The sequence below is a fragment of the Arvicola amphibius genome, chromosome 1, assembly GCF_903992535.2.
Source record: "Arvicola amphibius chromosome 1, mArvAmp1.2, whole genome shotgun sequence".
Classification (NCBI taxonomy): domain Eukaryota; kingdom Metazoa; phylum Chordata; class Mammalia; order Rodentia; family Cricetidae; genus Arvicola; species Arvicola amphibius.
The window spans coordinates 93,857,625-93,884,657 of NC_052047.1; the positions used below are offsets into that span (position 1 = coordinate 93,857,625).

Below are 27,033 nucleotides of genomic sequence, written 5' to 3' on the forward strand. Positions count from 1 at the left end.
GTTCTGAGTTCAATTCCTAGCAACCACATGGTGGCTCACAACCATCTATAATGAGATCTGGTGCCTTCTGGCCTGCAGGCAGAATGCTGTATACATAATAAATTTTAAAAAACCAAAAAAAATGTCCAGCATGAATCCCAGGAGGTAGGGGCAGTTGGGTCTCTGTGAGTTCGAAACCAGCCTGGTGTACAGGACAAACAGAACTACAAAATGAGCCCCATCCCAACCCCACCCGCCACCCAACAGAAATCAGAAAGGGCTGTGAGCAAAGTCAGCCTTCTGAATTCCTAGCTAGCTAGGGCCACACCCTGCTAAGGCTGCCACCAGGGGACATTAGATGGGGGACCCTGGAGGTCAGAGAATGTCCAGCCAAAGTTCCAGCCCTTCCGATTTCCTCTTCCCGGAAACTTCCTTTAATCACGCCACCAGTTCTGCCCCGTCACAGCCCTGAGACTCTGTCCGAAGGCTGAGTAGATGCACACACATGGCCTTGCTGTGTCCCAGTGCCCAGCGCAGGTTTGCACACAGCAGGTACTAAGTGATGACTCATTAAGAGTTCATGTAAGTTAGAGCTATGGCTCAAAGGCAGACTACCTTGTCCACCTCCACCAACAAATTTAAGAGGGAACCATGTAGAAAATGAACGCTTTTTGACTTGAGACTAGGTCTCCCACAGCCCAGGCCGGCCTCAAACTTGTTAAGTAGCCAAGGTTGGCCTTCAATTCTTGGTCTTTTTTTCAGTCTCCCAAGTGCCAGAATAATTAAATTACATTTCTTGCTTTATTGTGGGTGTGCGCATGTGCCACTGTGTGGAGGGACCTTCCCGTGTGGGTCCTGGCAAGGGAACTCAGGTCAGGAGGCTCCATGACAAGCACCTCTACCAGCTGAGCCATCTTTCCGTTCCCTGTCCTGTCCCTGCCAAATCCAGGGGAAATGAATTGACTGAATGCTCTCTGCCCTTCCCTACCTGTCCTCCCTACACCCCCTTCCCGCCTCCTCCCACTGCACCCCTAACATGCTCTGTCCTGCCCCAGGACCTTTGCTTGGGCTGTCCTGTCCACATACACTGCAGGACAGGCTGTCACCTCCATGCCCATTCCAAGTCCCTTCGAGCTTTCCTAAGTCCCCTGGCTTTCTTTACTTTCTTTACTCCTTTTCCTCTTCTGCGCCCCGGAACCCCGTAGCAAGAGCTCAGCCACTGACCCCAGCAAACGGACAATCCCACACACCAACGGTCAGATGACTTCATTGCATACCCGCCCTCCCAGAATCTCAGAACGGCGCTGGTTTCACTTCAGCTCCGCCATGCACAGAACAGCCCTGACTAGGTCTGACTCAGAGACTGAAATAGCAAGGGGAGTGATTCATACCCTCCTGCAGCATCAGCCAGGGCCTGGAACAGCCCGCAGGCTTGGCTGTTTGTGGGATGAGCCCCGCAGTTGCCCGTCCTGGGAAGTTTAGCGTTGTGCTCCCCTAAATTCTGACTAGAATGATGCTGAGAGCTGAGAGCCAGAAATGAGTGCTGGGCCTCAGTTCTCCTCGTCTGCAAAAATGGGTCCGCATTTCACAGAGGGCTGAGATGTCTGGGCACATTAAAATCTCCTGGTTTTCAGCCGGGCGGTGGTGGCGCACGCCTTTAATCCCAGCACTCGGGAGGCAGAGGCAGGCGGATGTCTGAGTTCGAGGCCAGCCTGGTCTACAAGAGCTAGTTCCAGGACAGGCTCTAGAAACTACAGGGAAACCCTGTCTCGAAAAACCAAAAAAAAAAAAAAAAAAAAAAAAAAAAAAAAAAAAAAAAATCTGGTTTTCTGAGACAGGGTTCATCTGTGTAGCCCAGGCTATCCTGGAACTCACTATGTAGACCAGGCTGGCCTCAAACTCACAGAGATCCACCTGCCTCTGCCTCCCAAGTGCTGAGATCAAAGGTGTGTGCCACCAGCGCCTGGCTCACTCAGGGCTAGGTAGAGACACCTCGTCGCAAACTAAACCCAAATAAATAAAGAGTGGGGGAAACAGGATAAATAAATGGTAAGAAAATGAATGCACAGGGATGGCTGAGTGGCTAGGAGCAGTGGTTCAGAGACCCTGAGTCCAGTTCCAAGCAACCACAATTGTCTATAACCAGTGGCTCCCAGACTTCCTAACGCGGAGATCCTTTCATACAGTTCCTCATGTTGTGGTGACCTCAACCATAGAAATATTTTCCTCACTACTTCATAGCTGTAATTTTGTTACTCTTATGAATTGTAATGTAAATTTCTCAGTTTTCCAATGGTCTTAGGTGCCCCCTGTGAAATGGGTTGTTGGGCTCCAAATGGGTCTCCACCCACAGGTTGAGAACCGCCGGTAACTAGTTCCATGAGACCCAATGCCTTCTTCTGGTGTGCATACATGCATAAAGACAACTATATACATAAGACACAAAAGTAAGTAAATAAAATCCTTTAAAAAATAAAGGAGCACTTACTATTCTTGCAGAGGTTACTGGCTGGGTTTCGAGCACCCACAGCAAGGGGCTCACATCTGCCTGTAACTCTCTGCACTGCAAGGTGCACATAAACTCACATAACCTTGCACGCATACCCATAAATAAAAATAATACACCTGTTTAAAAATTTAAAACCAATAAATAAGTTGAGATGAGACAGCAGAGGGTCGGAGATGCGAAGTCACACGGCCTTGGCTGAACCTCACCACACGCTCACACACCAAAGAAAACCCGCTGAAGCAAAATCTGTCAAATGTCTTTAAAAAAAAAAAACAGAAAGTTTCTTTTACTGTGTGTGTGAGGGTGAGTTTGAAGTGTTTATCCCAGGGACCCACATGGAGGAGGAGGACCGGCTCAAACAGGTTGTCCTCCGACCTCCACACATGCCTGGCACACATGTACTGCATAAATAAATGCACAAAACAATCAAAGCCATCAGAAACTCCCCAGTATCTTTTTTTTTCTTCTCCTTTCTTGACATTACAAGACTTTCTGCGATATGGCCGCCCACCATCACTAAAAAAGCCTACATTTCCTAGAGGCCCTTGCAGCAAAAGGCCACGTGTCCCACGCTGACCAATGGGATAAGAATTCACCCACGACTTCCGATTCCTGCCTCTCAGGGAGCCCGCTGCCGCTCGTGCTTTCAGATTCCAGCCCTGCCGAGGCTCAATCTCCTGCTGGTTTCTTGAGGGTGGTTGTGGGTGGGGGCGCTGGCTCTTGACTCAGCTGCCAATAACTTTATTATAAAGACAGGACTCTCTCGCTCCATTGCCCCAACACTGCATCCTCCCCAGAGACAGCATGTGCCACAGTGAATGAAGGTCACGTAGCTGCTGGGAGCACCTCGGAGGAGCCCGCGGCCCCATCCATTTCTTTCCACTTAGAGGATGCAGGTTGGGGTTCCACAGAGTCCTGTGCAATGTCCAATAGAGTTCTGGGTTCCCAGGCCCTGAGTTTACAGTTGAGGTCCAATTCATGGCCACTGTGTGCACCCAAGCGAGTGTCCCCTCTCCCAGTGTCACTCAGGATCAAGCAAGGATTCCCCCTGGTCATTCGGAGGGCCCAAGCAGGGTTCCTCCAGACACAATGTCTTGTCGTCAGTCGACTGGGCCCCCGTCTGGCCCCACATGTGGTTGTTGACCCCCAGCTGAACCATCTGGGCATGGTGAATAACGAGAGGAGTCTGGGGGGCTGCTGAAGAGGCAGGTGGGAAGGGTGGGGACTGTGGGGAAGAGACTGGAGGCTGTGGGAAAGATGGAGGATGTGGGAAAGACGGAGGCTGCGGGAAAGATGGAGGCTGTGGGAAAAATGGAGGCTGCGGGAAAGACGGAGGCTGTGGGAAAGATGGAGGCTGTGGGAAATAGGGGGAAGCTGGGGTACCACCCTGGCGTGGATGTGAAGATATTGGCTGTGGACATCCTAGCCAACCGGGGAAGAATGCCGGAGCCCCCAGTGACAAGTCCTTGCTGAAGACCACCCCCAGGCTGTCCATCTGTGCCTGCCAGGCACTGCAGCTTTGGACATAGGCGGAGTAGGCAGCAGACATGGCAGCCAACCTCTGCCGCTCCACCTCTAGCTGTGTGCTCTGCTCCTTGAGGGCTCTGGCTTCTTGCTCCTTCTTCCAGCGCATCCGGTGTGCCTGGAGCTTCTGTGATTTGAAGGTGTTCGCCACCTTCCTGGCGAAGATCGGGGAGTGTTCGTCCAGCCACACAAGACTGTGGAGCAAGCTGGCCGTGCTGGGGCTGAGCTGGGCCTGGGAGCACTCCAGCGGGAGGAGGGGGATCACACAATCCTGCCTTCCCGACTGAGTGAGGCTGTTCATAAGGGCATGGTTGACTTGGTGCAGGCTCAGGCGACAGTCGAAGTTGGTGGTCAGGAGCAGGATAGTGTACCCCGAGTGGTCGATGGCATCTTGGAGACAGTGCAGCTCACCACGCCCAGGCACCTGAAATTCCTCACAGAAGGTGGCCCCATCAGGCACCCCAAGGGTCTCCAACTTCTCCCGGATACGTAGGGCCACGTGTTCATCAGCCCTGGCATGGATGACCACGAAGTTATAGAATTTCTGCTCAGATGTTTCCGAGTGACCCAGAACGGGACACGTGGGGCCTGGGGGAGCAGGACTGCTGCCAGAGGAGCAGGTGGAGGGCAGAGGGGAAGGAGGCAGTGTACTGGAGGTCTGGGGGGACGGTGGCTGCGCAGGGGGGCTGGACGTGGTGTTCTGCCGACTGTCCTCTCCGACAGAGCCCAGAGAAGACATCTGACTCGCCACAGACAGCTGCCTTCTAACACCTTCCGTGGGTGGCAGGAGAGACTGGGAACCTTTAGAACCCTCTGTGCATTCAACCGGGTGGCAGACACTTGTGTCTGGAGCAGCCAGAGAGTCAGGGAGAACTGCCAAAGTCACCTCAGGGGACCCCTCTGGGACCCCAGTTCTGTTTGGTGACCCCAAGGGAACATTGGTCTCCACTGACGGGGGCCAGCTCACTTCCTCAGGCTCTTGGCAGCCTGCAGGGACAAGCTGAGACTCAGGGGAGGCCTGGGGTGTGTCACAGAGTTTGCTGGGTCCATGGGTTCCACGTTGCGGACAGAGGAAGGGCAGAGTGGGTGACTGGCTGATCTCCAGGTGGCTGGCCAGTGAGGCCATGCTGCCAGTGGAGTGTAGAGAGTGCCCCCGGCTCCAGTCTGATGATTCAATGGGTCGAGGCTGGCTTCTGGTCATTGAAGGAGATGCTGAAGTTGGTGGCAGGCAACCCTGATCAAAATCGAGTGGCTGGAAGCCATGGGGGTCCCCCATGGTATCTGAACTACACCGATCCCAGGCCTCCTTCTGGAGTTGGCCCAGCAGGTGGTCACCCTGGGAGGCAAGGTCATGGAGGGCCACCTGGTAAGCCATGTCCCTTGTGGAAGCTGGACACAGGTTCTCCTCAGCCAGCAGGTGGTACAGGCGAGCCACGGTCCAGGACAAATCTGGGGGCTCCTCGGGGCCTTCTGTGTTGACCTCGCCTGCCCACTGGCGGGCTACTAGCTGGGCCACTGTGTCTGCTTCCAAGGACCGCAAAGAGGTCCTGGCATCTGTGTCCTGGCCCAGAACCAAGAGCACCATGGCGTGAAGAAGCTTGGACTCCTGGCTGCCTGGGTGCAGACTCTCCAGCTTGTGTTCCAGGTGGACCAGCCTGTCCCTTCCCACGGCTCCTAAAATGCCTAAGACGTCATGGATCGATGGGTCTGGGTTGGCCATGGGTGAGGGAAGATGAAGCCTGGAGCCACAGAGGCTGGGGCGGGTGAAGACATGTTCCGGACCAACAGCCTCCTGCACACGTGTCCCCGGCTGCAGGGGATCCTGGAGGATGGTGCAGCAGACCTGTGGGATAGGGAGTTCATCGTGACTTACCCCAGCACTGAGAGGCAGAGGCAGGGGGATCTCTTTGAGCTCCAGGCCAGCCAGGGCTACAGAGGGAGATGTCTCCAAACCAGCAGGAGGGCTATGTTCAGAGGGGAGAGCACTGGCCGAGCATGCAGAGCCGCGGGCTCCGCAGGTTCCACGCCCAGTGCTGCACAGCCAGGTGTGGAGAGTGAGTGGGTGAGCGGATGTGTGAACTGGTATAAAGGCTTCTCACAGGGACCCTCAGGTGGGAGGATCAAGTCTGTCACTCACTCCCACTCCCTCTTCACTGCTGAGATGAACTCAGAGGCTGTTAGTCCCAGTGCCCCTGACACCAGTCTCACTTCACAGCCAGGCTGGGATGGGGCTCACTCCTGTCCCACCCCAGTGCCACCTGCTGGCTTCTCAGGCAGAGACAGGTGTGGCTGCTGCGACCAGACAGTCCTAGCATGGAGTGGGTGGAGGCCAGGGATGCTTCTCAGCGCCTACAGGGTCTACAGTGCCTCACAGAGAATGAGCTGGCTGTGTAAATGTCTGGGCTACTCAAGAGGGACCTGGTCAACTCATCATCCAGTCAACCCACAGACTTTGCACACAGATCACCGGAAAGTCGTCAAAGACTGGACTTTGAGCAGCAGAGGTGGGTTGGGCCCAGGGCACAGGTCAAGGGAGTCAGGTAGGCAGAGGAAGGGGCCTAATGACCATTGGCAGGTAGGGGCAGTGATGCAGATGGCAGACCAGGAAGGTGTCAGAGAGGCTGAGAAAAACGAAGGAGCCAAGAGGGAAGGAGGCAGGGCCACCATAGTCTTCACGGCTTCTGGAAAATGGAGGCTGTCAGGTGTGAAAGTGAAGACAGACGCATTGACAGTGGGGGACAAAAGAAACAGAGCTAAGCTGGAGAAAGGAGCAACATTCACAGTGGGCCAGCGGCCCATCGTGGCTGCAAACAAGACTAAGCCCGGAAGAAGGTGGAGAACTCGGGGAGTAAGGCTCATGTTGGCGGATCTGAGCAGTGTGGGCCTAAGACAGAGACAGCACCTGGACAGGACGTGAGAGTGGAGAAGCCTCGGGGGGACACCCAGGGGAGGACACGGCTTATGCAAAGGCCATGGAGCAGAGGACACAGCTCATGCAAAGGCCCTGGGGCAGAGGACACAGCTTATTCAAAGGCCCTGTGGCAGGGGTCAAAGCCCTACCAGATAAACCCCTGTTCTGGCCTCACCACCACACCAAAACCTTGTACCACATGTAGGTACATGTCCTCATGTCCCTCCTTCTCCCCCCACACCCGTGCAGTCTCTTCATAGACTGGGCATTGCTCACACAGCCTGGGCACTGCCACGGGAGATGCTGCATATGGAGAGGGCACACACGCGCGAGCATCAGGCAGAGCAACAGGAAGTGACAAAAAATCACCTAAGGTCATTTTGAGAAATAAAAGTGCCATGGAGGAAATGAACCTGAGACAGAACCTGGGGTGGGGGATGCCCTAGGGAGGGCAAGATCAGGCTGCAACCCTGGAGGAGGTGAGCTAGTTCAGAGAGCCCCCTCGGAGAGTGTGTGAGCGCAAAGGCCCTGGGGCACGGGGCCCAGCCTAAAGAGCAGGAATGCTGGCCTGTTGAAGCAGAGAGTAGGCCAGATCAGAGAGAGAGAGGACCAGGGCAGCTTTGACCCCGAGGGAGGTAGGCGCCCTGGAAGGCGGTGAGCAGAGGCCCGAGGAAGGAAGCCTTTGGGAGGATAGACTGTTGGATGGGTGGGGGGCACCAGGCAGAGGAGACAGCGTTACAGAGTTACGCAGAGCTCGTTCCTCTGTGCCTGCTATACTGTCACTTATGTGCACTGTCCTATCTCAGGGCCTTTGCATGGCTGTCCCTCAGGGCAGCGTTCCTCTCGGCTCATATCCTCAGGGCAGTCCCCTTCCGCGGCAGGGCACTCGCTCCGCACCTGCTGAATTTGACTCCATGTTGTGGAAGAGCCATCATGACCCATACCAGACCCCAGTGTGGGCCCCCACGGGAGCAAGGCTCAGGTACAGCTCTCTCTGTGTAGCTCCTAGTATCCAGGGTGCCTGACCCACAGTGGGTGCATAATAAATGCTGACTGAGGGCTGGCAAGATGGCTCAGTGGGTAAGGATGCGTCATACTGCCAAGCTGGATGATTTGAGTTCAGTCCGTGGACCCATGTGGTGGAAGGAAGACAGAAAAGAAGTTAAAATTACTAAATAAACAAATCCTAGCACTCAGGAGGCAGAGACGGGCGGGCAGATCTCTGAGTTTAAGGCCAGCCTGGTCTACAGAGCAAATTCCAGGATAGCCAGAGCTACACAGAGAAGCCCTGTCTCAACCAACAACAATTATAAATAAATAAGCATTCAGTGGAGGAAGAAACTCAGTACATGAACAGGATACTACCTGGTACACAGTACATGCTTAGTAAGTGCTTACTGAGGCCTGTCATACATGACACCCCGTGTTCAACTCCCAGTGCCATGTGGGGACAGGGTTGGGGGGGAGAAAGAGACACAGAGAGGAGAGAGAAATGTTATGGACACAGTTAAGCAATGAACAGGCAATATATAGCAGGGTGCACAGTATTTGGATATTCGAGGGTTGTTTGTTTTGTTTTGTTTTGTCTTGTCTTGTATTGTTTTTTGGTTTTCCAAGACAGGGTTTCTCTCAGTCGCCCTGGCTGTCCTGGAGTTTGTTCTGTAGACCAGGCTGGCCTTGAACTCAGAGATCCTCCTGCCTCTTCAGGAATTAAAAGTGTTGCTACCACCTCCCAGGAGCAGGAGGGTTTCTTGAGACAAAGAGATCAGGGCTAGCCTAGGTGAGTTCCAGGCCAACCTGGTCTACATAGTGAGAACTTACCTCAAGATACAAATAAATAACATAGCATAAATGACATAAAAATAAAAGCAATTATTTTTAAGAGAGGGGTAGAGGCGCTCAGTGGGTAGACTCTCATCTAGCATGTGTGAGACCCTGGGTGCTGTCCCTAGCATGAACCAGGACTGGTGGATGGGGGGTGGGGTGGGCGGATGAATAGCTGGGAGAATGGGGTCCCTTTCTTTCTTGCCTGGCCTCCCTCTGGCAGAAATGGCCGTCTCTTGTGGCACCGGGTCCCCTCCCCCAGTCTCTAGACTGTCAGCTTTGGGACTCAGGCACTGAGCGCTGCCAGGGGACTTGGAATGGTTCCCAGGCTGATCTTGCATATACCCAGGGGCAGCTGGCTGCAGGAGCTGCACCAGGACAGTCCCTACACCTAGCAGACAGAGTCTGTATTAGTCTGGGGACCAGGATTTTGACAGGGGACGTTGAGGTAGAGAAAGCGGATCTGGTCAGGAAATAGAGACCAGGAGAGGGATTTAGGGGTGGGGAGGGTGGGGGTTTGTTGTTGTGGCTGGGGGAGACCTGGTTACTGGAAGATCTAGGAATTTGGGGGCACTGGGGGCTGAGCAAGCACCAAGGATTGCAGGCCTGGGTTGGGGCAGGAATTGGGCTGCAGATCTGAGTGTCCACGGGAAACAGCTTGAGGAAGCAAAACGGGCTGCAGGTGGGGGCCCAGCGTGCCACCCAGGCTGTCCAAGGCCCTCCAGGTCCGGCACCTGTGTCCCCTCTGCTCTATCCTACCTGGCTGTGGGGTCCTGGACTGGTGGATTTCAGGGTCCCTGGTGGCCGCTGGAGGAGGAGGAGGAGGAGGAGGAAGAGGAGGAGGAGGGAGAAGAGGGAACGGTTCCACCCCTTCCGTGTGGGGGAGGAGCAGATGAAGTCATCTGTGTCCCGCCCCAGAGGGGAAAGTCCCCAGGACTCCCCGGACCTGAAACTGCCCTCTGCCCAGTGCCACGGTGCCACGTGGAACAAGGCAGATCTCCCATTGTATGGAGCAAAGGCGGGGGAAGGAGAAACCCCCACCCCAGAGACCGAGGAGCCTGGTGGCCACAGAACTCAATTAGTGACATACTCTGGGGATTCGCAACGCACCACGTGGCTAAATTCACAGGAACCCTGGTGATTTATGCCTATTAGTCCAGCACACTGGAAGCTGAGCAGGAGGATTGCCAGAGTTCCCAGCAAGCCTAACCTACACAGTGAGACCTCCATCTCAAAATTAAATTAATAGGCTGGGCGGTGGTGGCGCACGTCTTTAATCCCAGCATTCGGGAGGCAAAGGCAGGTGGATCTCTGAGTTTGAGTCCAGCCTGGTCTACAGAGTGAGTTTCTGGACAGCCAGGCTACATAGAGAAGCCATGTCTCAAAAAAAAAAAAAAAAAAAAAAAAATTAGTACAAAATAAACTAGAGTGCAGGTAGCTATGAGGAAATCTATTTGGTTGAGAATATTTTTAGCGTTTTATTTATTTATTGTGTGTGTGTGTATGTCTGTAGGTCAAGGAAGACCTGCTGAGCCTTCACAAGGACACAAAACAAAAAAAAATTGAAAGATATTTCTGAATATTTAGTATTTTAAGAAACAGTCTTTGGCCGGGCAGTGGGGCACACGCCTTTAATCCCAGCACTCGGGAGTCAGAGGCAGGCGGATCTCTGTGAGTTCGAGGCCAGCCTGGTCTACAAGAGCTTGTTCCAGGACAGGCTCTAAAACTACAGTGAAACCATCTCGAAAATCAAAAAAAAAAAAAAAAAAAAAAAAAAGAAAAGAAAAGAAAGAAAGAAAGAAAAACAAACTGTTGTATGTATGTAACTCTACCCTGGAACTTTAGCTATCCTCCTGACTCAGTCTCCCAGATGCTTAGATTACAGGCATGTTTTTAAATTGATGAAACTAGCCCGGCGATGGCGGAGCACACCCTTAATCTCAGCACTCAGGAGGCAGAGGCAGGTGGATCTCTATGAGTTGGAGGCCAGCCTGGTCTACAGAGCAAGTTCTAGGACAGCCAGAGTTAGCCAGAGAAACCCTGTCTCAAAAAACAAAACGAAACAAACAAACAAAAAAACTGATGAAACTAAATTGTGAAAACAGAAAAGCAGAATCAGTTTACAATCACTGGGAAGTGGTGTGCACATGTGAGCCATCCTTCCCAACCCTTCACTGGGAGATAATAGGTGGGAGGGGAGAACTGTTCCCCCAAGACCACGCCCCCAGCCCTTCACTGGGGGGGTTCTAGGCGGGGCTCCACCCTGACCACGCCCCCAGCCCCTCACTTGGGGTTGTAGGCGGGGCTCCACCCTGACCACACCTCCAGCTCCTCACTGGGGGATTCTAAACAGAAGTATCCGGCACATGTCACTGAACATGATGGCTCCAAGCTCTGGACGCTGGAGACAGTATTAGAATAGCCTGTGTTTTCCTTATGTCTATGTACACGTTTGTGGGAGTCAGTAATTGGCATCAAGTATCTTTCTTGGTCACACTCCAAGCACTTTACCATTTTTTTTCCTGCTCCTGAGTTTTGCTGTTTAGGGTCTCGTGTAGCCCAGGCTACTCACTAAGAAGCCAAGTGAAGACAGACGCTAAAAAGAAATCCCACACTAGCTCAGAAATGAGTATAATTATTTAGGGGTAGACTCACAGATCACAGGCCTCTGCTCTAATGGGGAACAGTACTGAATCTGGCAGCCTGAGAGAGGGGGAAAGCGCTTCACACAGGCATTTATAGTATAAGAGGTCACGCCCAAGTGGGCGGGTAACTTAAAAGCCACTGGCTGAAGGAGTTCCTACAGCAGCCAAGGGTGAAATTTGAGCTCCTAATACTCCTGTCTCCAGATCAAGGGGAACAGCCATGTTTGGAAGGTTATGTTCAGTCTGCCACACCTTACCACCCCCCTTCCCTACACCTCACAGGAGGGCAATCTGGCAATGGATCCCTCCTGCTCCTCTGCCAGGGTGGCTCAGCAGCTGCGAAAGGAACACACACACACGCTGTCTGCCTGGCCTCATAAAATTTATTACAGCAATACTGAACCCCGTGCTTTGAGGAGCAATGAGCTCAGTCCTCAGCCACTTTCTCATCCGGAACAATTTCATGTCCCTGCTGCCCACCCCATGAGGACCAAGTGTCAGGTCAGGAAACCGCTTGCTATTATGGGCCATGCCATACTAAAGGCACTGGAATGGGCTATCATCAGGCCGTGGTCTTACGTGTGTCTCAGGTTACCACTGACTCTGCTTGCTATACAGCTTCTGACTTAGAATTCTTGATCTTCCTGCCTCTCCCACCACAGTGCTGGCATAGGACGGCAGGAATGTGCCATCATTACTGGTTACCCTGACTGTTTTTTTTCTGTTAGGGATTTTTTTTCTAGAACATTCTTGAAATTGTTTTTTCTTCTAGAACATTCTAGAGTTTTTTTTTTTTTCTTCTTCGAAAGACTGATGGGAGAAAGTTAAACACTTCTTCAGACTCAGGGTAGTTGAGGACCTAGTATGCAACAGGATTATTGGGAAAAGCTGGCTGAAACCAGCTGCTGGCCCTGACCTGTCTCTACTTATTCTCTTCCGGGGCTTTCTCAGTGATTCCAGGAGCGAAGGGGCCCACCAGCCACGTGACCGGTGTGTTCTGGGCCACGTACTCCACAGTGTGGTCAAGGGCCTCCCGGGCTCTGGCTATGCGCTCGCGGGTCTGGGCAAGAACACCGGCTGTGAGGTCCTGGAAGGAGTGGATGCTGGAGAAAGTGGCCTGAAGGTCGTCCACCTGGCTGCGGGCCTGCTGGGCCTGCTCCCGGACGTGGCCAGGCAGGCCCTGGATGCTGGCCCCCAGGGCCACACACGTGCTCTGTAGCTGCTGGGTAATGTCCCTGAACATGCCGAGCGCCCGGGCCTCCACCTGCTGGAAAGAGGAATGGGGCAGGGTGAGAGCCAGCAGGGGCACAGCCCAGCGTTGGGAACAGGGATTTGGCTCTCCACAGGCCCCAGTAACCTTTTCAAAGGTTTACAGGGAGACATCGGAAGATGCCTAGAATCTAGACTCATTGGACACAAAAGCCATTAGGAGGGGAAAAAACCAAACAGCAAAAATTACAAAACATACAAACCCCAAATCTAATTACAACGTGGACGCTAAGAGGCCAGATGTGGTAGCCATACAGCTGTGATCTCAAAACCAACCCAAATAACCCCCACAGTAATAATAAAAATACAAAAATTAAAAACCAAAGCCAAAATGCCAGGTGGTGGTGGTGCACACCTTTAATCCCAGCACTCGGGGGGCAGAGACATGTGGATCTCTGTGAGTTCGAAGCCAGCCTGAGCTACACAGAGAGTGTTCCAGGACAGCCAGGGCTACATAGTGAGAGCCTGCCATGAGAAACCAAGAGAAAAAGGAAAAAAAAATTCAAAACAAACCAGAATCAATCGTGTAAAGTCTGGATTCTGCGGTCACCCCGGGACAGGAAGCCCGGTGTGCATAGAGCAGGGCCTGCAGACACAGGGATCCCTGGGCCCCAGCGAGTACCTCTGGCTTAGCTGGGTCCTTTTCTGCATCCTGGCGTGTCTTCTGGTTCCAGCTGAGCCACATCTGGTGCAATTTCTCCTGCCCCTCCCCCAGCCTCTGGTCAACACCCTGCTTCACGGATTCCATCTGCAGTGCAGAGAAAAGGGTGGGGGTTGAGGGAGCCCGTGTCTCCCCCAACACACACCGGCTTCCACAGGTATGGGGATGCTCTTCATTTACATTTTTTTCTGTTTCTGGCTAGCCAGGAATTGACTATGTAGACCAGGCTGGCCTCTGCCAGGATGAGAGGCAAGCACCAAGGAGTCCCCTTGGGCAATGCCTGAGCATGGATCCTGCTCCACCAGCAACCATCGTCAACTTCAAATGAATAAGATGGAATAGTACCTTAGCTGGACTCGGGACCCAGTGACCAGCACCCCTAGGTAGCCAGACAGAGAGAAAGAAGCCTGTGCCCCACACACCCTGGGACAGTCTAGATAGTCACACTGGATTCACCCATCAAAGTTCACAATTCCTCTTTCTCAACTGAACTTCAGTCTCACACACGGTCTGACAAAGAATGTGCATGGCTCAGCTGCCCAGACTGTGCACTCTGTTACACAGCCTGAGCTGACTCACACACCTTGGTATGGAAGAAGTTGGCCCAGTCCAGTCCACCTGGTGAGATCCCAGCTCAGGGGGATGGGAGCTGCAGGAAGGAGGCCCCAGCCCTGGCCACACCCCAAAGCTCACCAGGCTGAGCGCATGCGTGAGTTGCTGCATCGCCTCGTGCGCACTCAGTCTGGCGTTGTGCAGCTTGCCCAGGGAGTGCTCATAGGCGTGGTTGCGTAGCCGTTCCGACAGCGAGCCCAGCCGGATGAAGTAGTTCTGCTCCTGTCTCTGCTGCTGCAGCGAGGCCATGTCCGAGCCCTCTGAGGACGTGGCGATCAGGGCTGAGGCACAGAAGGAGAGAGTGCTTAGGTTCACAGTTCCCAATGCATGGCCTCGTTGGGAACCTGAGGCAGAACGCTTGCAAGACTCTGGCAACCCAAGCTACAAGAGACCATCTCGGAATAAAAAACAAAAAGAGGGCTGAGACGGTGTGGCTCAGTGGTAGAGCAGCTGTCTAGAGGTTCATCCCCAGGCCTGGGCCAGCAAGATGGCTGGGTGGGCCAAGATGCTTGCTGCCAAGCATGAGAAACTGAGTTCAATCTGTGGATTACACAGTAGGAGAGAAGCGATGGTAGGAAGTTGTGCTCTGGATGCTACATGTGCACCTAACACAGGCATACCGCATATGATTAAAATGCAATATATTTTTAAAAATTTGAAAAGCAGCTTCAGCTTCCAGCCTGAGTCCCTTTCTTTTCCATCTCCCTCTCGAAGTGGAAGCTTCTGTTTCTCCCCTCTTCTCCCCTTCCCTCCCTCTGTCTCTCTCTCTGCTCTTCCCCCTTCTCTCCTTAGCCCCTCTCCCCTTCCCTTCTATAAGCCACTAATATCCAACCTCCCTCTGCAAAAAAAAAAAAGAAAAAAATGAAAGAAAAAGAAAAAAAAGAAAGAAAGAAAAGCAGAAGGTGGTGGAACAGGGAGCAGGCTTGTAAAGATGTGCTGCATTTGTGGGTATTGCAGAATAATTGTTTAACTACGTAGAGATGTGATGTCATTTCACCTTGCCTGCCTAATACAAAGCCGACTGGCCAATAGCCTGGCAGTAGAGGGACAGGCAGGGCTGGCAGGCAGAGAGAGTAAGTAGGAGCAGGAATCCAGGCTCAAGAAATGAGGGAGAAAGAGAGGGAGTCTGGGCCAGGTAGGCAGGCAGCCACCAGCAGTTAGACATGGAGGAAACAGGAAAGGACACACAGAAGGAGAGGTAAAAAGCCCCAAGGCAAACACAGACGAAGAGAAATGGGTTAATATAAATTACAGAGCTAGTAAGACAAGCCTAAACTAAGGCCGAGCATTCATAATTAATAATAAGTCTCTGTGTCACGATTTGGGGGCTGACAGTCCAAGAAAGCCTGCTACAGAGGAGGAGACAAGAGGGTAGATTCTGGGGCTCCCCTGGACAGCCAGCTTAGCCAAGTCCTGTGAGCCCCAGGTTACTGATGTCCTGTTTCAAAAAACAAGGGGAAGAGTGGCTGGGGCAGATAGAGGCAGACACAATCAGAGGCCTTTGAGAGAGCATGACATAAAGTCAAATCCCAGGGCTTTTTGCTTTGTTTTGTTTTGAGACAGCATCTCACCTGTGTAGCCCAGGCCACACTCAAATTCACAGACATATGCCTGCCTCTGCCTCCCAAGTGCTGGGATTAAAGGTGTGTGGGTTCACTCCAGGCAAAATCCTATGTTTTGAAAAAAATTTTTTTTCCTTCCCATTTCTCCTTACACAGTGGATTTTCAAAGGAAAACAGCTACATTTTGGTCCAGGCCATCTGGTTTGTAGCTCTCTTGGAAGCTGGGGACCGCACCCCGGGAAGTGAAAGGAGCCCATTGTTCTTTTTTTTTTTTTTTTTTTGGTTTTTCGAGACAGGGTTTCCCTGTAGTTTCTAGAGCCTATCCTGGAACTAGCTCTTGTAGACCAGGCTGACCTCGAACTCAGAGATCTGCCTGCCTCTGCCTCCCGAGTGCTGGGATTAAAGGCGTGCGCCACCGCTGCCTGGCATGAGCCCTTTGTTCTTAGCTAAGGCAAGGGCAGGAAGCCATGGGCAGAGTATGGCGTGACATAGGAAGGGACAGGCCTGCGTCCCTGGGAGACGGGCAGCTCAACTGACCTCCAACTCCAGAGCCCTGCATCCACCTCCCAAGTACTGGGGTGACTGGTGTGTGCTACCACGCCTGTCTGTTGTGCTGGTGACAGAACCCAGGGCCTCAAATGCGCTAGATAAATGTTCTATCCACAGCCCAGTCTGAAGCTAATTCTGGTATTTGAGACAGGGTCTTGCTATGGAACTGGCCTAGACCTGCTCCAATTTCCTTCCTCAGCCTCTCAGGTGCTGGGTGACACGTACAGGCCCCTTGCCTGGGCTCCAAAGCTAGCTCCCACATGCCTCTGCTAATCGCCTGGGTCCTATAGGACACGTGTCCTCACCAGGGATGCAGCTGGGAGGTCAGTGGCTAAAAGCAAGCCTGCTCAGGCAGGAGCTGCCGCCACAGGGCTTCTGGTTCCTGTTTGGACGCTGCACCCCACCCTCGCCCAGGCTGGCATCTGCTGATCTGCTGAGGTGCAGGCGGGTCTCCCCCACAAAGGGTCACTGTTGGCCGGGAGTGGGCGTTGCTCTTGTTTGCATGAATATATGTCACTCAAAACCCACAGGGCTGCAGGCTCACGGCCAGCCTAGGAGGAACCCAGACCTCTATGAATGCCTAGGTGGTGGTGCATGCCTCTCTCCCTGGTACTAGGGAGGTAGAGGCAGGGGATCATCCCTGAACCAATGGCTCAGGGGGCAAAGGCTTGTTGTCAACCTGACTGAGTTTGATTCCTGGAACCTACATGGTGGATGGACAGAATCTATCAGAGGACGTGGAGGGCTGAGGGCAGAGGAGGGTACCCTCTTGGGGACAGTTGTGGGGAAGACCAAGCATAGGGCTGGAGTAAGGACACTCACCCAGCTCTGCATCTGTCAGGGGCAGGCGGTTGTCTGCCCAGGCCTCTGATTTTACCAGCACCGTGTCCACTCCACTAATCACCATCTGTCCCACTCGGGAGCCCATGATTGACTGGACGCCGCTGGTCACCGCTGACTTGGTCATGTCCACGCTGCTCTGTACAGCTCCCCGGGTCACATCCACTGCTCCGGTCACCCGAGTGGTCACTGTGTCCTTTGCACTGATCACTGAGTTGGATACCATTTCTCTGGCCCCAGATACTGTAGATGACACCAGTTCCTTAGTGTCCGCCAGAACCTGAAAGATGGGATATATCAACGTCCTTCCACACCCGGATCTCCCACTCAGAGAGGCGGGGGGGAGGGGTGGTGGGGTGGGGGTGGTGTCATTCCCATTCCCATGTGGTTAAGACTTTATAGCTGAGTCGGGCAGTGGTGGCACGCACCTTTAATCCTAGCAGAGGCAGGCGGATCTGCTGAGTTCAAGGCCAGCCTGGTCTACAAGAGCTAGTTCCAGAACAGCCAGGGCTACACAGAGAAACCCTGCGCGCGCGTGCGCGCGCGCGCGCGCACACACACACACACACACACACACACACACACGACTCCATAGCTGGGTAATGTGGCACACACAGGTCTTTAATTCCAACACTGGGGAGGCAGGTGGATTTCTGTGAGTTCCAGAAAGTTCCAGCTTGGGCTACACTGTGAGTTCTAGGTCAGCCAAAGCTACTATCTCAAAAAAAAAAAAAAATTAAAATGCAGTAACTCTTTAAATTAAATCACACCAAGTTGTGTGTTCTCAGGCAAGTCAGTCAATCTCTCTGTGCCTTTGCTTTTTACTTGAAGGTGTTTTTTGCTGAACCTGCATCTTTCCTAATTGGTTAAAATTTTTAAAAAAGATTTATATTATTTTTATGTAAGTGTATATATCAACATAAGTATATGTTCTGTGTGCAGGGACCCTCAGGGGCCACCTGGAGTTCCAGGCAGTTGTGAGCTACCTTCAGGTAGCTCAGCTACCATTTCAATGGGTACTAGGAACCAAACTCAGGTCCTGTGGAAGAACAGCACTCTTGACCACCAAGCCATTTCTATAGCCACTTAATTAATGATGTAAGAAAGTAAATAGTTTAGGGCTGGAGAGATGGCTCAGAGGTTAAGAGCACTGGCTGCTCTTCCAGAGGTCCTGAGTTCAATTCCCAGCAATCACATGGTGGCTCACAACCATCTGTACTGAGATCTGGCGCCCTCCTCTGGCGTGTGGGCATACATTGAGGCAGAATGTTGTATATATAATAAATAAATCTTAAAAAAAGAACGTAAATAGTTTAAATTTCTTTTTACGTGTGTGTGTGTGTGTGTGTGTGTGTGTGAGAGAGACAACACATGTGTAGAGGTCGGAGGACAACAGGCAGTCAGTTCTATCCGACTCTGGGTCCTTGGGGATAGAACTGAGGCCCTCAGACCTGACTGCAGGTCCTCACTGAGCTATCCTGGCCCTATTTATCCTCGACATAGGCTATACCTGGCTGGCTCCAACCCTAAACTCACTGTGTAGCTGTGATCTATGCAACAGCCCGGGTTCAAATGCCAGTTTGGCCACATTCGTCCCGTGTAGCCCAGAGGGTAAAATGACCTTCCAAGCACCCATCTTCCAAGCACATAGCTCAGCCCCTCTCAAATGCAAAGCCCATAGCCACAGCACAGGCTCTGTCGGAAGAATCAGGAGACTCTGACCCTGAACTGCTCCTTAAGAAGGACACCTCGAAGCAGAACTGTGTCAGGAGAAAAAGAGCTGAGGGGGAAGGGGCGCTGTTGGGAGTGGTGGGGGAGCTCACTGCTGGGAATGGTGGGGGTGCTCGCTGCTGGGAGGCCTCCAGCTGCGACTACACCCAGATGTGAGGCCTCTGTGCAGAAGCGGTGACCTGTCCTATTTTCCTGGAGTTGACACTATTCCAGGGCATGGCATCCAGGAGGGGGCCCAGCCCACAAGAACATGAGAATGAAGTGTGTCCCCATCAGAAAGCACGTGATTCAGAGGCCAGATAAGACAGAAGCTAGCAGGAGATCCCATCTAGAACTGCCCCCCCACACACACACCCGCGATGGTCTCGGGCGTAGTCAGGGTAGAACCCCGGCCTAGAATCTCCAGTGAGGGGCTGGGGGCGGGGCCTGGGGGTACATAGAACATTCAAGCCCAGCTTGGGCTAAGTAAGACCCTGTCTCAAAAAAAAAAAAAAAAAGGAAAACAAAAACACACACAAAAAGAGAACATTCTACTAGTTTGGATTTGGTTAATGGATGTTCTGGTTCAGTTAAGAATAGCACATGTAGAGGCGATGGTGGCGCACGCCTTTAAACAGTACTCGGGAGGCAGAGGCAGGCAGATCTCTATAAGTTTGAGGCCAGCCTGGTCTACAGAGCAAGTTCCAGGACAGGCTCCAAAGCTACACAGAGAAACCCTGTCTCAAAAATCAAAACAAAACAAAACAAAAAACAAAACAAAAAAACCAAGCAAACAAAAAAACAAAACAACAACAAAAAAGAATAGCACATGAGAAGGTCCTGGGGCAGGATTCTGATGGGTGCATTTGCTGTATATGTGGACCCTGCCTTCTTAAGTTTAGGTTTCTTCCCAAAGGCTTACAACTGTTTGTTTGTTTGTTTGTTTGTTTGTTTCTTTCTTTCTTTCTTTCTTTTGTTTTTCATTTTGTTTTGTTTTTCGAGACAGGGTTTCTCTGTAGCTTTGGAGCCTGTCCTGGAACTAGAGCAGGATGGCCTCGAACTCACAGAGATCTGCCAGCCTCTGCCTCCCAAGTGCTGGGATTAAAGATGTGCACCAACACTGCATGGTTATAACTCTGTTTCTAAGGATGTGTTCAGGACCTTTCTGCCCAGTGTGGGGGAGGACCGTGAGGGCTGTCGTATTTGTGTTGTGGATAAAGACGGGACCTGGTGGGCTCAGGCAGGGGCTCAAGGCAGAGTCAACCGACGCTATCACTGACCTTGTCCGTCGGCTGCTGGAGGATGGGCAGGCTTTCCTGCAACCTGTCCAGCCCGCGGTGTGCGTACTCACTGGCCGTCGCAACTGCAGGGCACCAGAGAAAACACACCCACTGTAACTGCCCTTCAGAGGTGGGTGAGCCACCCAGGGCCAGATTCAAGGAACTGGAGTTCAGAAGTGGGGGTGACTCCCTCCAAAGATGGTTGTGAGGAACATTCTCCAAACCCTGAGGTCCTCAACTCACTCTGGGGCTCCAGCTTGGACAAGATGGGTTGTGCCCCGCTGACCGCGGCTGCAGTGAGGGTCTTGACGCCTTTCTCAGCTACGTCACACACGGTCCTCACGTGGGGGTGGCTCTCCTTGGTGGAGGCGTACACTGCACTCACCATCTCACATGTGGAGCTGATGAGAGGCAGGGTGGCCATGCGGCCCACCACACTGGACTGTGGAGAGCGGGAGACTCCGTTAACAGCTCAGGGTGCCCACAGGCATGCTCTCATTTTGGGGGAGCAGACCAGTTGGGCTCCACCATGCCTGGTACAAACAATTGCACAAAGTAAGACACCTGAAGGTCCCGTTGGGTGCTTCTGGTGGCTTGCTTGTTTGAGAATTGGACTGAGCATCCAGTGAAGTGTCAGGCAGTGTGGTGACAGAGGAACTTCATATTTGTAAGGCACTGGTTGTTAGAGCACTATGTTCCATCCCCAACCCTAGAAACCTGGGGTGACAGTACATGACGTCATTCAACACAGGTTGGGGCCTCGAAGGTTCAACTATGACTACTGTACCCTGGGCTACATAGTGAATTAGAGGCCAGCCTGGGCTAAATGACAGTTTCAGAGAGATGAGGAGAGACAAAGAGATGTGATAGGAATTCAAAATCATCCTCAGTCATATAGTGAATTTGAGGCTAGCCTGTGCTACGTGAGACCCTGTACTGAAAGGAAAGAATGAAAGGCTGGACCTAGGTGTTTAAACTCCAGCACTCAGAAGGCAGAGGTAGGGGAGTCTCTGTGAGTTCCATGCTAGCCTGGGCTACATTGATGGAGGAGGGTCATCTGTCTATGTGTTACTTTCATTGGTTAATAAAGAAACAGCCTTGGCCCTTTAATAGGACAGAAAATTAGGTAGGCGGAGTAGACAGAACAGAATTGTTGGAGAAAGAAAGCAGAGTCAGGCATACGCCTCAGGCAGTCGCCATGCCTCTCCTCTCCGAGATGGACGCAGGTTAAGATCTCTCCTGGTAAGCCACCACCTCATGGTGCTACACACATTAATAGAAATGGGTTAAGCAAGATGTGAGAATTAGCCAATAAGAGGCTAAAACTAATGAGCCAGGCAGTGTTTAAATGAATATCATTTCCGTGTAATTATTTTGGGTAAAGCTAGCCCGTGGCCGTGAGCCAGGCAAGGGAAGCGTCCTGCTGCTATTTCGGGGCATAAGCTAGACAGGTGTGCGGGAGCCGGGAGGAACAAAACGCAGGCCTGCCCACAGCTCCATCTACACTACATAGTAAGACCCTGTCTCAAAACTAAAAAAAAAGAAAGGAAAGGAAAAGGAAAAGAAAGAAGGAGGAAGGTAGACCTCAGGACTTCTTTCCTGGCCAGCCCCCAGCAGGATGCCACGGAGCACCCTCAGGAGCCTAGGGCTCCCTGCAGCTCATTCCCTCACCTGTGGGACAGGTTCTTCCACAGCAGCCTGGGCTTCAGTAGGGACATCTGACTCGTTGCTAGACATGGTCTCGCAGCAGGTGCTGTGGGCAGAAGAGACAGTCAAGGGACAGCCTGCCCCAGGAACACAGGAAGCAGAGGTGATCTATGAACCTTCCACCTTGTCAGAGCCCTGTCATCAGTTCAGAAGGTCCAAGGTGGGGCCCAGTTCACCACAGCATCTCAACCCGACCCCTTGGTGCTGGAGAGCCGACCTAGTGACCCAGGTATAAGCAACAAATCTGCATCCCTGAGCCATACCCAGCCCCTCATGGGGGATTCTAGGTGGGGCTCCACCCTGACCACGCCCCCAGGCCCTTACTGGGAGATTCTAGGTGGGCTCCATCCTGACCACGCCCCAAGTCCCTGGGGGGGGGGGTTCCTAGGTGGGGCTCCGCCCTGGCTACGCCCCCAGGCCTTCACTGGGGATCTGGGGGGGCTGGGCTTCATCCTGACCACGCCCCCAAACTCTTATTTAGACCCTCCCCAACACTGGATGTGTGGACGATAGGCCACATCTAGCAGATCAGTCCATTTAAAAGTTTACTTTGACCGTCTATTAAGGAGAAAGGTCAGGTCTAACACTGCTCTCAAGGGCACTATTCCCCTCACAGGCCTCTTCCACATTACCAGACAGTTGACACTGACACCTGCTCTGCCACGGGAGGGGGCTGTGCCCCCCTGTGGGTCCCAACCCAGCAAAGAGGGATTTTTTTTAAAAAGTAACAATTTCCCCATGTGTTCAAGACAGAGAATTCTCACAGGCCAAGATGTTCAGAGATGAAATGTGTGAAAAAGTATTCAAAACTTTCTCTCTTCCTCTTTCTCCTTAACGATACTCGGGGGCTGAAAATGGCCCTAAGGAACAGAGAACATACTGCTCTTTCACAGGACTTGAGTTTGACTCCCAGCATCGGCAGCAGTGGGCTCACAACCACCTGTGATTCTAGCTCCAGGGGCTCTGAGGTCTCAATGGGTACCACACTCACATGCGCATAATTAAAAATAATCAGCTAGGCCAGGCAGTGGTGGCACAGGCCTCTAATCCCAGTACCCGGGAGCAGAGGCAGGCGGATCTCTGAGTCCCAGGCAAGCCTGGTCTTCAGGGTGAAAACTTATCTCAAAAACAAAAACAAAAATAGTAAGTCTTAGAAAGATTTATGTTTTGGTTTCATGTGCATGCAGTGTCCAGAGCTGAAGTTAGGTGGTGTGAGGCGCCTGATGTGAGTGCCGGAAACTGAACCCGGTCCTCCGAGGGAGCGGTAGAAGTGCCCTAACCGCTGAGCCATCTCTCCAGCCTGATTTGTTTATCTTTACATAGATGTTAAAGGATTGGGAAAATAGACAGACTAAGAACAGGTTTGGGAAAGAGGATGGGTATAGAAGGCAGGTCTCTGAACATTAGGCCAGGTAAGTCACATCATCTATTCAAAAACCAGTTAAAAGTGGGACCGGGGTCAGTGGGCAGAGCCAGCATACTCCAGTGATGCCCCCAGAACTACAGAAACCAGGGGTGGTGGCACATGCCTGTCACCCTATCACTTGGGGGAAAGATCAGGACTTCAAGGCTATCCTTGGCTACAACATGAATTCTAGGCCAGCCTGGGTTACATGAGACCTTGTCTCAAAAAATAAGGTTGGGTTTTGAACCAATAAGAGATCATGTCAGAGGGAAGCTGGAGTCTCAGCTCACTGAGAGCAGCTTTGGGATGGGCCATGCTGTCTTCCCCACCCCGTTCCATAGACTCACATCAACACTGAGTTAAAAAGTTTCTCCTAACTCAGACACTGGCACCCCAGGAAATTTTAATGTGCCAGGTCTGAACCTAGTAACTCCAGAACACTGGGTCTGTTCTGGTGTGTGTACAATGTTTGGGGCGGGTCCCAAGGGTTCTAGCCCATGCTAGGCAAGTGCTCTCCACTGAGCTACACCCCCAGCCCTCTTTCTGTCTTATTTTCTTCTACATTTTATTGTGTATCATGTGTATGTGAGTGAATGCTCGCCACAGTATGCCCAGGTCAAGCCCACAAGACAACCCGCAGGAGATTTTCTTGTTTGGTTTGATCCCTGACCCCGACTCTGGAGCCCCCTGGGAGGACCTCAGAGGGCTTAACCCTTTGTTTGACATGAGCTCTAGCTCACTCTAGATTGCTTGGTGGAATCTGTGGGATGCACAATAACCAGGTCGGGCGTACTGCCGCCTAACTGCTCTAGGAAGACAGCAGCTTCCGGTGTGTGACAAAGATTTCCCAACAGCGGAGTCAGGTGATGAGGGTCAGGCCTCAGGCCTTGTAAGGTTCACCTAAGCCCCATTACTGTCTCCTTACCAGGGATGCAGCAAAGCCTAATTGATTCCTTAGGAATCAGTCGGACACCCTGGAGCCCCCTACTCCAAGCAAAGGGTGGCTGGCCGCTGAAGATAAGCACTTTCTGAATTCTTGGGGTCTGTGACCGCCTTACACCGGCTCCAGCTGCCAGGAACTGACCCTCCCCCTCACATCCCGCCCACAAGATAACTTTCTCTGCTGAGACAACCAGAAGCCCCCAGGGTCAAAGACAGCTGCGGGTAAGGGCTTAGAAGTGGTCAAGGAGTCCTTTTGCCTGGTTTGGTGACAATCCTGTCATCCCAGCATAACTGGTGGAGGCAGGGAGATGGCAAGTTCCAGGCCACCCTAGTTTACAGAGCAGGCCCATTTCCAAAACCAACCACCAAGACAGAAACAAAGGACTGAGATTCTAAGAGAAGCCAGCACCAGGCCCGGCTGGGGACAAGATCTCAGGTCACAACCTTCTGTGGAACAGGCCTGGCTTTGTGCAAGGGTCCCTCCCTTTCCTCGCGCATTCTAGCGGCTGGGGCCAGTGCTGGGCTGGTGAAAGTATTTACTACCGAGGCTGCCCTGCCGGGTTGGTTGCTCTGGGGGACAGGAGACTCAGTACCGGGGAGGAGGGTGGAGCCGCAGGTCAGGAAGTTTGAGGCGTGCATTTGAGCACAGCTCTAATTCTGGGGACCCAGGGCGGTAGAATCCACCTTCCTTGGTACTCAGGAACTCAGTCCCTACCGCCAAAGTCCCGGGGTGGCCAGGCCAAGAGTTGGAAGCTCTACAAAAGTTGGAGCCTCCGGTAAAAGTTAGTCTCCTGTAAAAGTGAAGTTTCCTAACGTGGAGAGATTTGGGGGCCTCTGATTCTCCCAGAAAAAGTCTAGTGTCTCCCTCCTCCCCCGGGGCGCCTCAGAATCGACCCTGGGGCCCCCAGCTCTCACCAGAGTCCTCAGGTTGTCGAGGCAAGGAAAGATACCCTCCCAAGGACAGCTCGGATCTGCCCGGGAGGGGCGGGGCGGCCTTTTGGATCCCGTGGGGGGAGGGGCTTGGGAGTGACGAGACAGACGACCAATCAAAGGGTCCCATGTCTTAGTCCCGCCTACCCACTTACCCACCTTTCTCAGGAGATCCAAACCAGGTTGCACGTTGAGTCCCAGTAAGACCTATAGCCCTGGTCCTGGATGGAGTGGAAGTGAGGAAATCCTGGGTAATGTCCTTTCCTGAGAGGTTTCTGGTGGGGAGGGTGTCCTTGAACCCCCGCATGTTTCCAGACACCTCAAAGGAGCTTGTGGATCCTGGGGATGGTTGAATGACATCTTTAGATGTGCCAAGTGATAGTCTCCATCCGGACGCGGGGGACTCAATAGCCAAAAGTATATACAGTCCGGATGAGGCCCTAGGTGATAGCTTGCTCTCTCTCGGCCAACCTGAGGCGCTCACCGTGCCGAGGCCTTCTGGAACCCAGAGGTGGCCACCTGTGCTTCCCAGACTCCTGGGCCAAGAAGGCCCTGAAGCTGCCCACCTTCCTGAAATCTTTCTCCCCGTGGTCTGTAAGCCAAGGGGTTAACCTCAGACGGCCTCAGAGGCTAAGAAAGAGCTGAATGTTTGCTGAGGGGGTGACCATAGCTGCTGCTCCCCGACCTCTCCTCAGGTGAGGGTAAAAAAATGGGTGCATACGTTTGCAACTGCGCATATGCAAGCGTGAGCCCAACCTGGGGAGGACCCACCCTTGCTGAGGTACTACAAATCTTTCCCGACTTCCGTTTCGGACCTTCTTTTTCTGGATTGCCTTGATGATTGAGTTCCTCGTCTTCCTGCTTCCACTGAACAATGTGGCCTTCACAGGGGCGGAGGAAAGACGGGCACACTGCCGGTAGGTGGCGCCCTGCCCCCGACGGCGCCCCTTCTCTGTGTGCTCCCCCCCCCCCCCGTGGCGCCCCTTCCTTCTGTGCCCCTGATGCATCCCTTTCTCTATGCCCTGGCACCTTTCCTTCTGTGATCTGTGATCCCCGAGGGCGCTCCTTCCCTCTGTGCCTCTGACAGTACCCCTTCCTCTTTGCCCCCACGGTGCCCTTCCCTCAGTGACCCCCAACGCCACCCTTCCCTGTGTCTTAGCAGGCATGTACTATTAACCTTGGTCCTGGGGACATAATCTGAACCCTCTTGGCTTGGTAGCACTCAGAGACCAGTGGGAAGTCAGGCCAGCAGGATAACATTAAGACTAAATTTAGGGGAGGGACAGCCAGCCAGATCTACATAGTGAGTCCGTCTCAAAAACAAGACAGCATAATACTTGGGGGAGTTAATCCAAGGGATATTTTAAAATTGTGTTACATCTATTTATTTGGTGTGTGGAGGTCAGACAAGAGTATGCCGGCATCCTTTCTCTCTGCCACGTGGTGCCTGGAGATTGAACTCTGGCCTTAATTGGCAGCAAACTCCCTTCCTAACTGATTCATCTTGCTGGCCTCCAAGGAACTTTTATTTTGTCTCATTGACTGAGGCCATCTTCCGTATTGGAATGAGAGGCATTTGCAACCACTCTGGCATCTTTTAGAAGAAATTAGGAGCTGGGCATCACTGCTCAATCAATACACACCAATCGTGGGTTCTGTCCTCAGCACTACATTTCCAGGTGGGCTGCATGCCTGTCACCCCAGCACCCTAGAGCTGAAGGCAGGGGGATCAGGAGAGTTCAAGTCAGCCTGTTCTGCGCAGTGAGTTTGAGGCCAGCCTGGGTTACATAAGATTTTAGGCAAGAAAAACAAAGATTCTAGATTAAAGAGAGCTGACTGCAGACTGCTAGTCTGCAGTGTCTGAGCCCTGACGTCCCCACTCTGTCTGCAGTGTCTGAGTCCTGATGTCCCCACTCCGTCTGTCTGCAGTGTCTGAGCCCTGACGTCCCCATGTCTCCACTCTTTGGAGGATACATTATAGCCACAAGTCCTTGCTTTTACTCAGAACCTAATGGCCAGCCTCTGTCCACATCTACTCATGTGGCCTGTGTGGCCAGGGTTTTACGCTGCCCCTCACCACAGGCAGCTGGGGGACATTTAACACGCAGGCCCTGGCTGTCCCCGCCCCCCTGGGCCTCATGGCGCCAGCTGCCCGCTGTCCCCTGTGAGAGGCC

General features: G+C 52.7%; 2 protein-coding genes across 2 annotated transcripts; both read right to left on the reverse strand.

Moving 5' to 3' along the window:
* Positions 1–2,920: 2,920 nt before the first annotated feature.
* Ticam1 (toll like receptor adaptor molecule 1) lies at positions 2,921–9,585 on the reverse strand. The gene is made up of 2 exons (XM_038315605.2): positions 9,507–9,585; positions 2,921–5,855 (listed from the first exon to the last, which is right to left on the reverse strand). Exon 2 carries the CDS (start codon positions 5,730–5,732, stop codon positions 3,510–3,512), a length of 2,223 nt encoding a protein of 740 aa, XP_038171533.1. The 5' UTR covers positions 5,733–5,855; positions 9,507–9,585; the 3' UTR covers positions 2,921–3,509.
* Positions 9,586–11,757: 2,172 nt separating this feature from the next.
* On the reverse strand, positions 11,758–24,924 carry Plin3 (perilipin 3). Its single transcript, XM_038310751.2, has 8 exons — positions 24,845–24,924; positions 21,547–21,628; positions 20,119–20,317; positions 19,876–19,958; positions 16,868–17,165; positions 14,016–14,215; positions 13,284–13,409; positions 11,758–12,659 (listed from the first exon to the last, which is right to left on the reverse strand). The coding sequence occupies exons 2-8, from the start codon at positions 21,610–21,612 to the stop codon at positions 12,315–12,317; spliced, it is 1,317 nt and encodes a 438-aa protein (XP_038166679.1). The 5' UTR covers positions 21,613–21,628; positions 24,845–24,924; the 3' UTR covers positions 11,758–12,314.
* Positions 24,925–27,033: the final 2,109 nt, after the last annotated feature.

Bases quoted from the DNA above. Each gene is read 5' to 3' on its own strand.
- Ticam1 (XM_038315605.2), bottom strand. From the start codon at position 5,732: ATGGCCAACCCAGACCCATCGATCCATGACGTCTTAGGCATTTTAGGA.
- Plin3 (XM_038310751.2), bottom strand. From the start codon at position 21,612: ATGTCTAGCAACGAGTCAGATGTCCCTACTGAAGCCCAGGCTGCTGTG. The intron at 17,166-19,875 runs GTCAGTGATAGC...CCCATCTTTCAG, and splicing joins TCCAGCAGCCGACGGACAAG to GTTCTGGCGGACACTAAGGA. The intron at 14,216-16,867 runs GTGAGTGTCCTT...TCTGTGCCTCAG, and splicing joins CCTGACAGATGCAGAGCTGG to CCCTGATCGCCACGTCCTCA.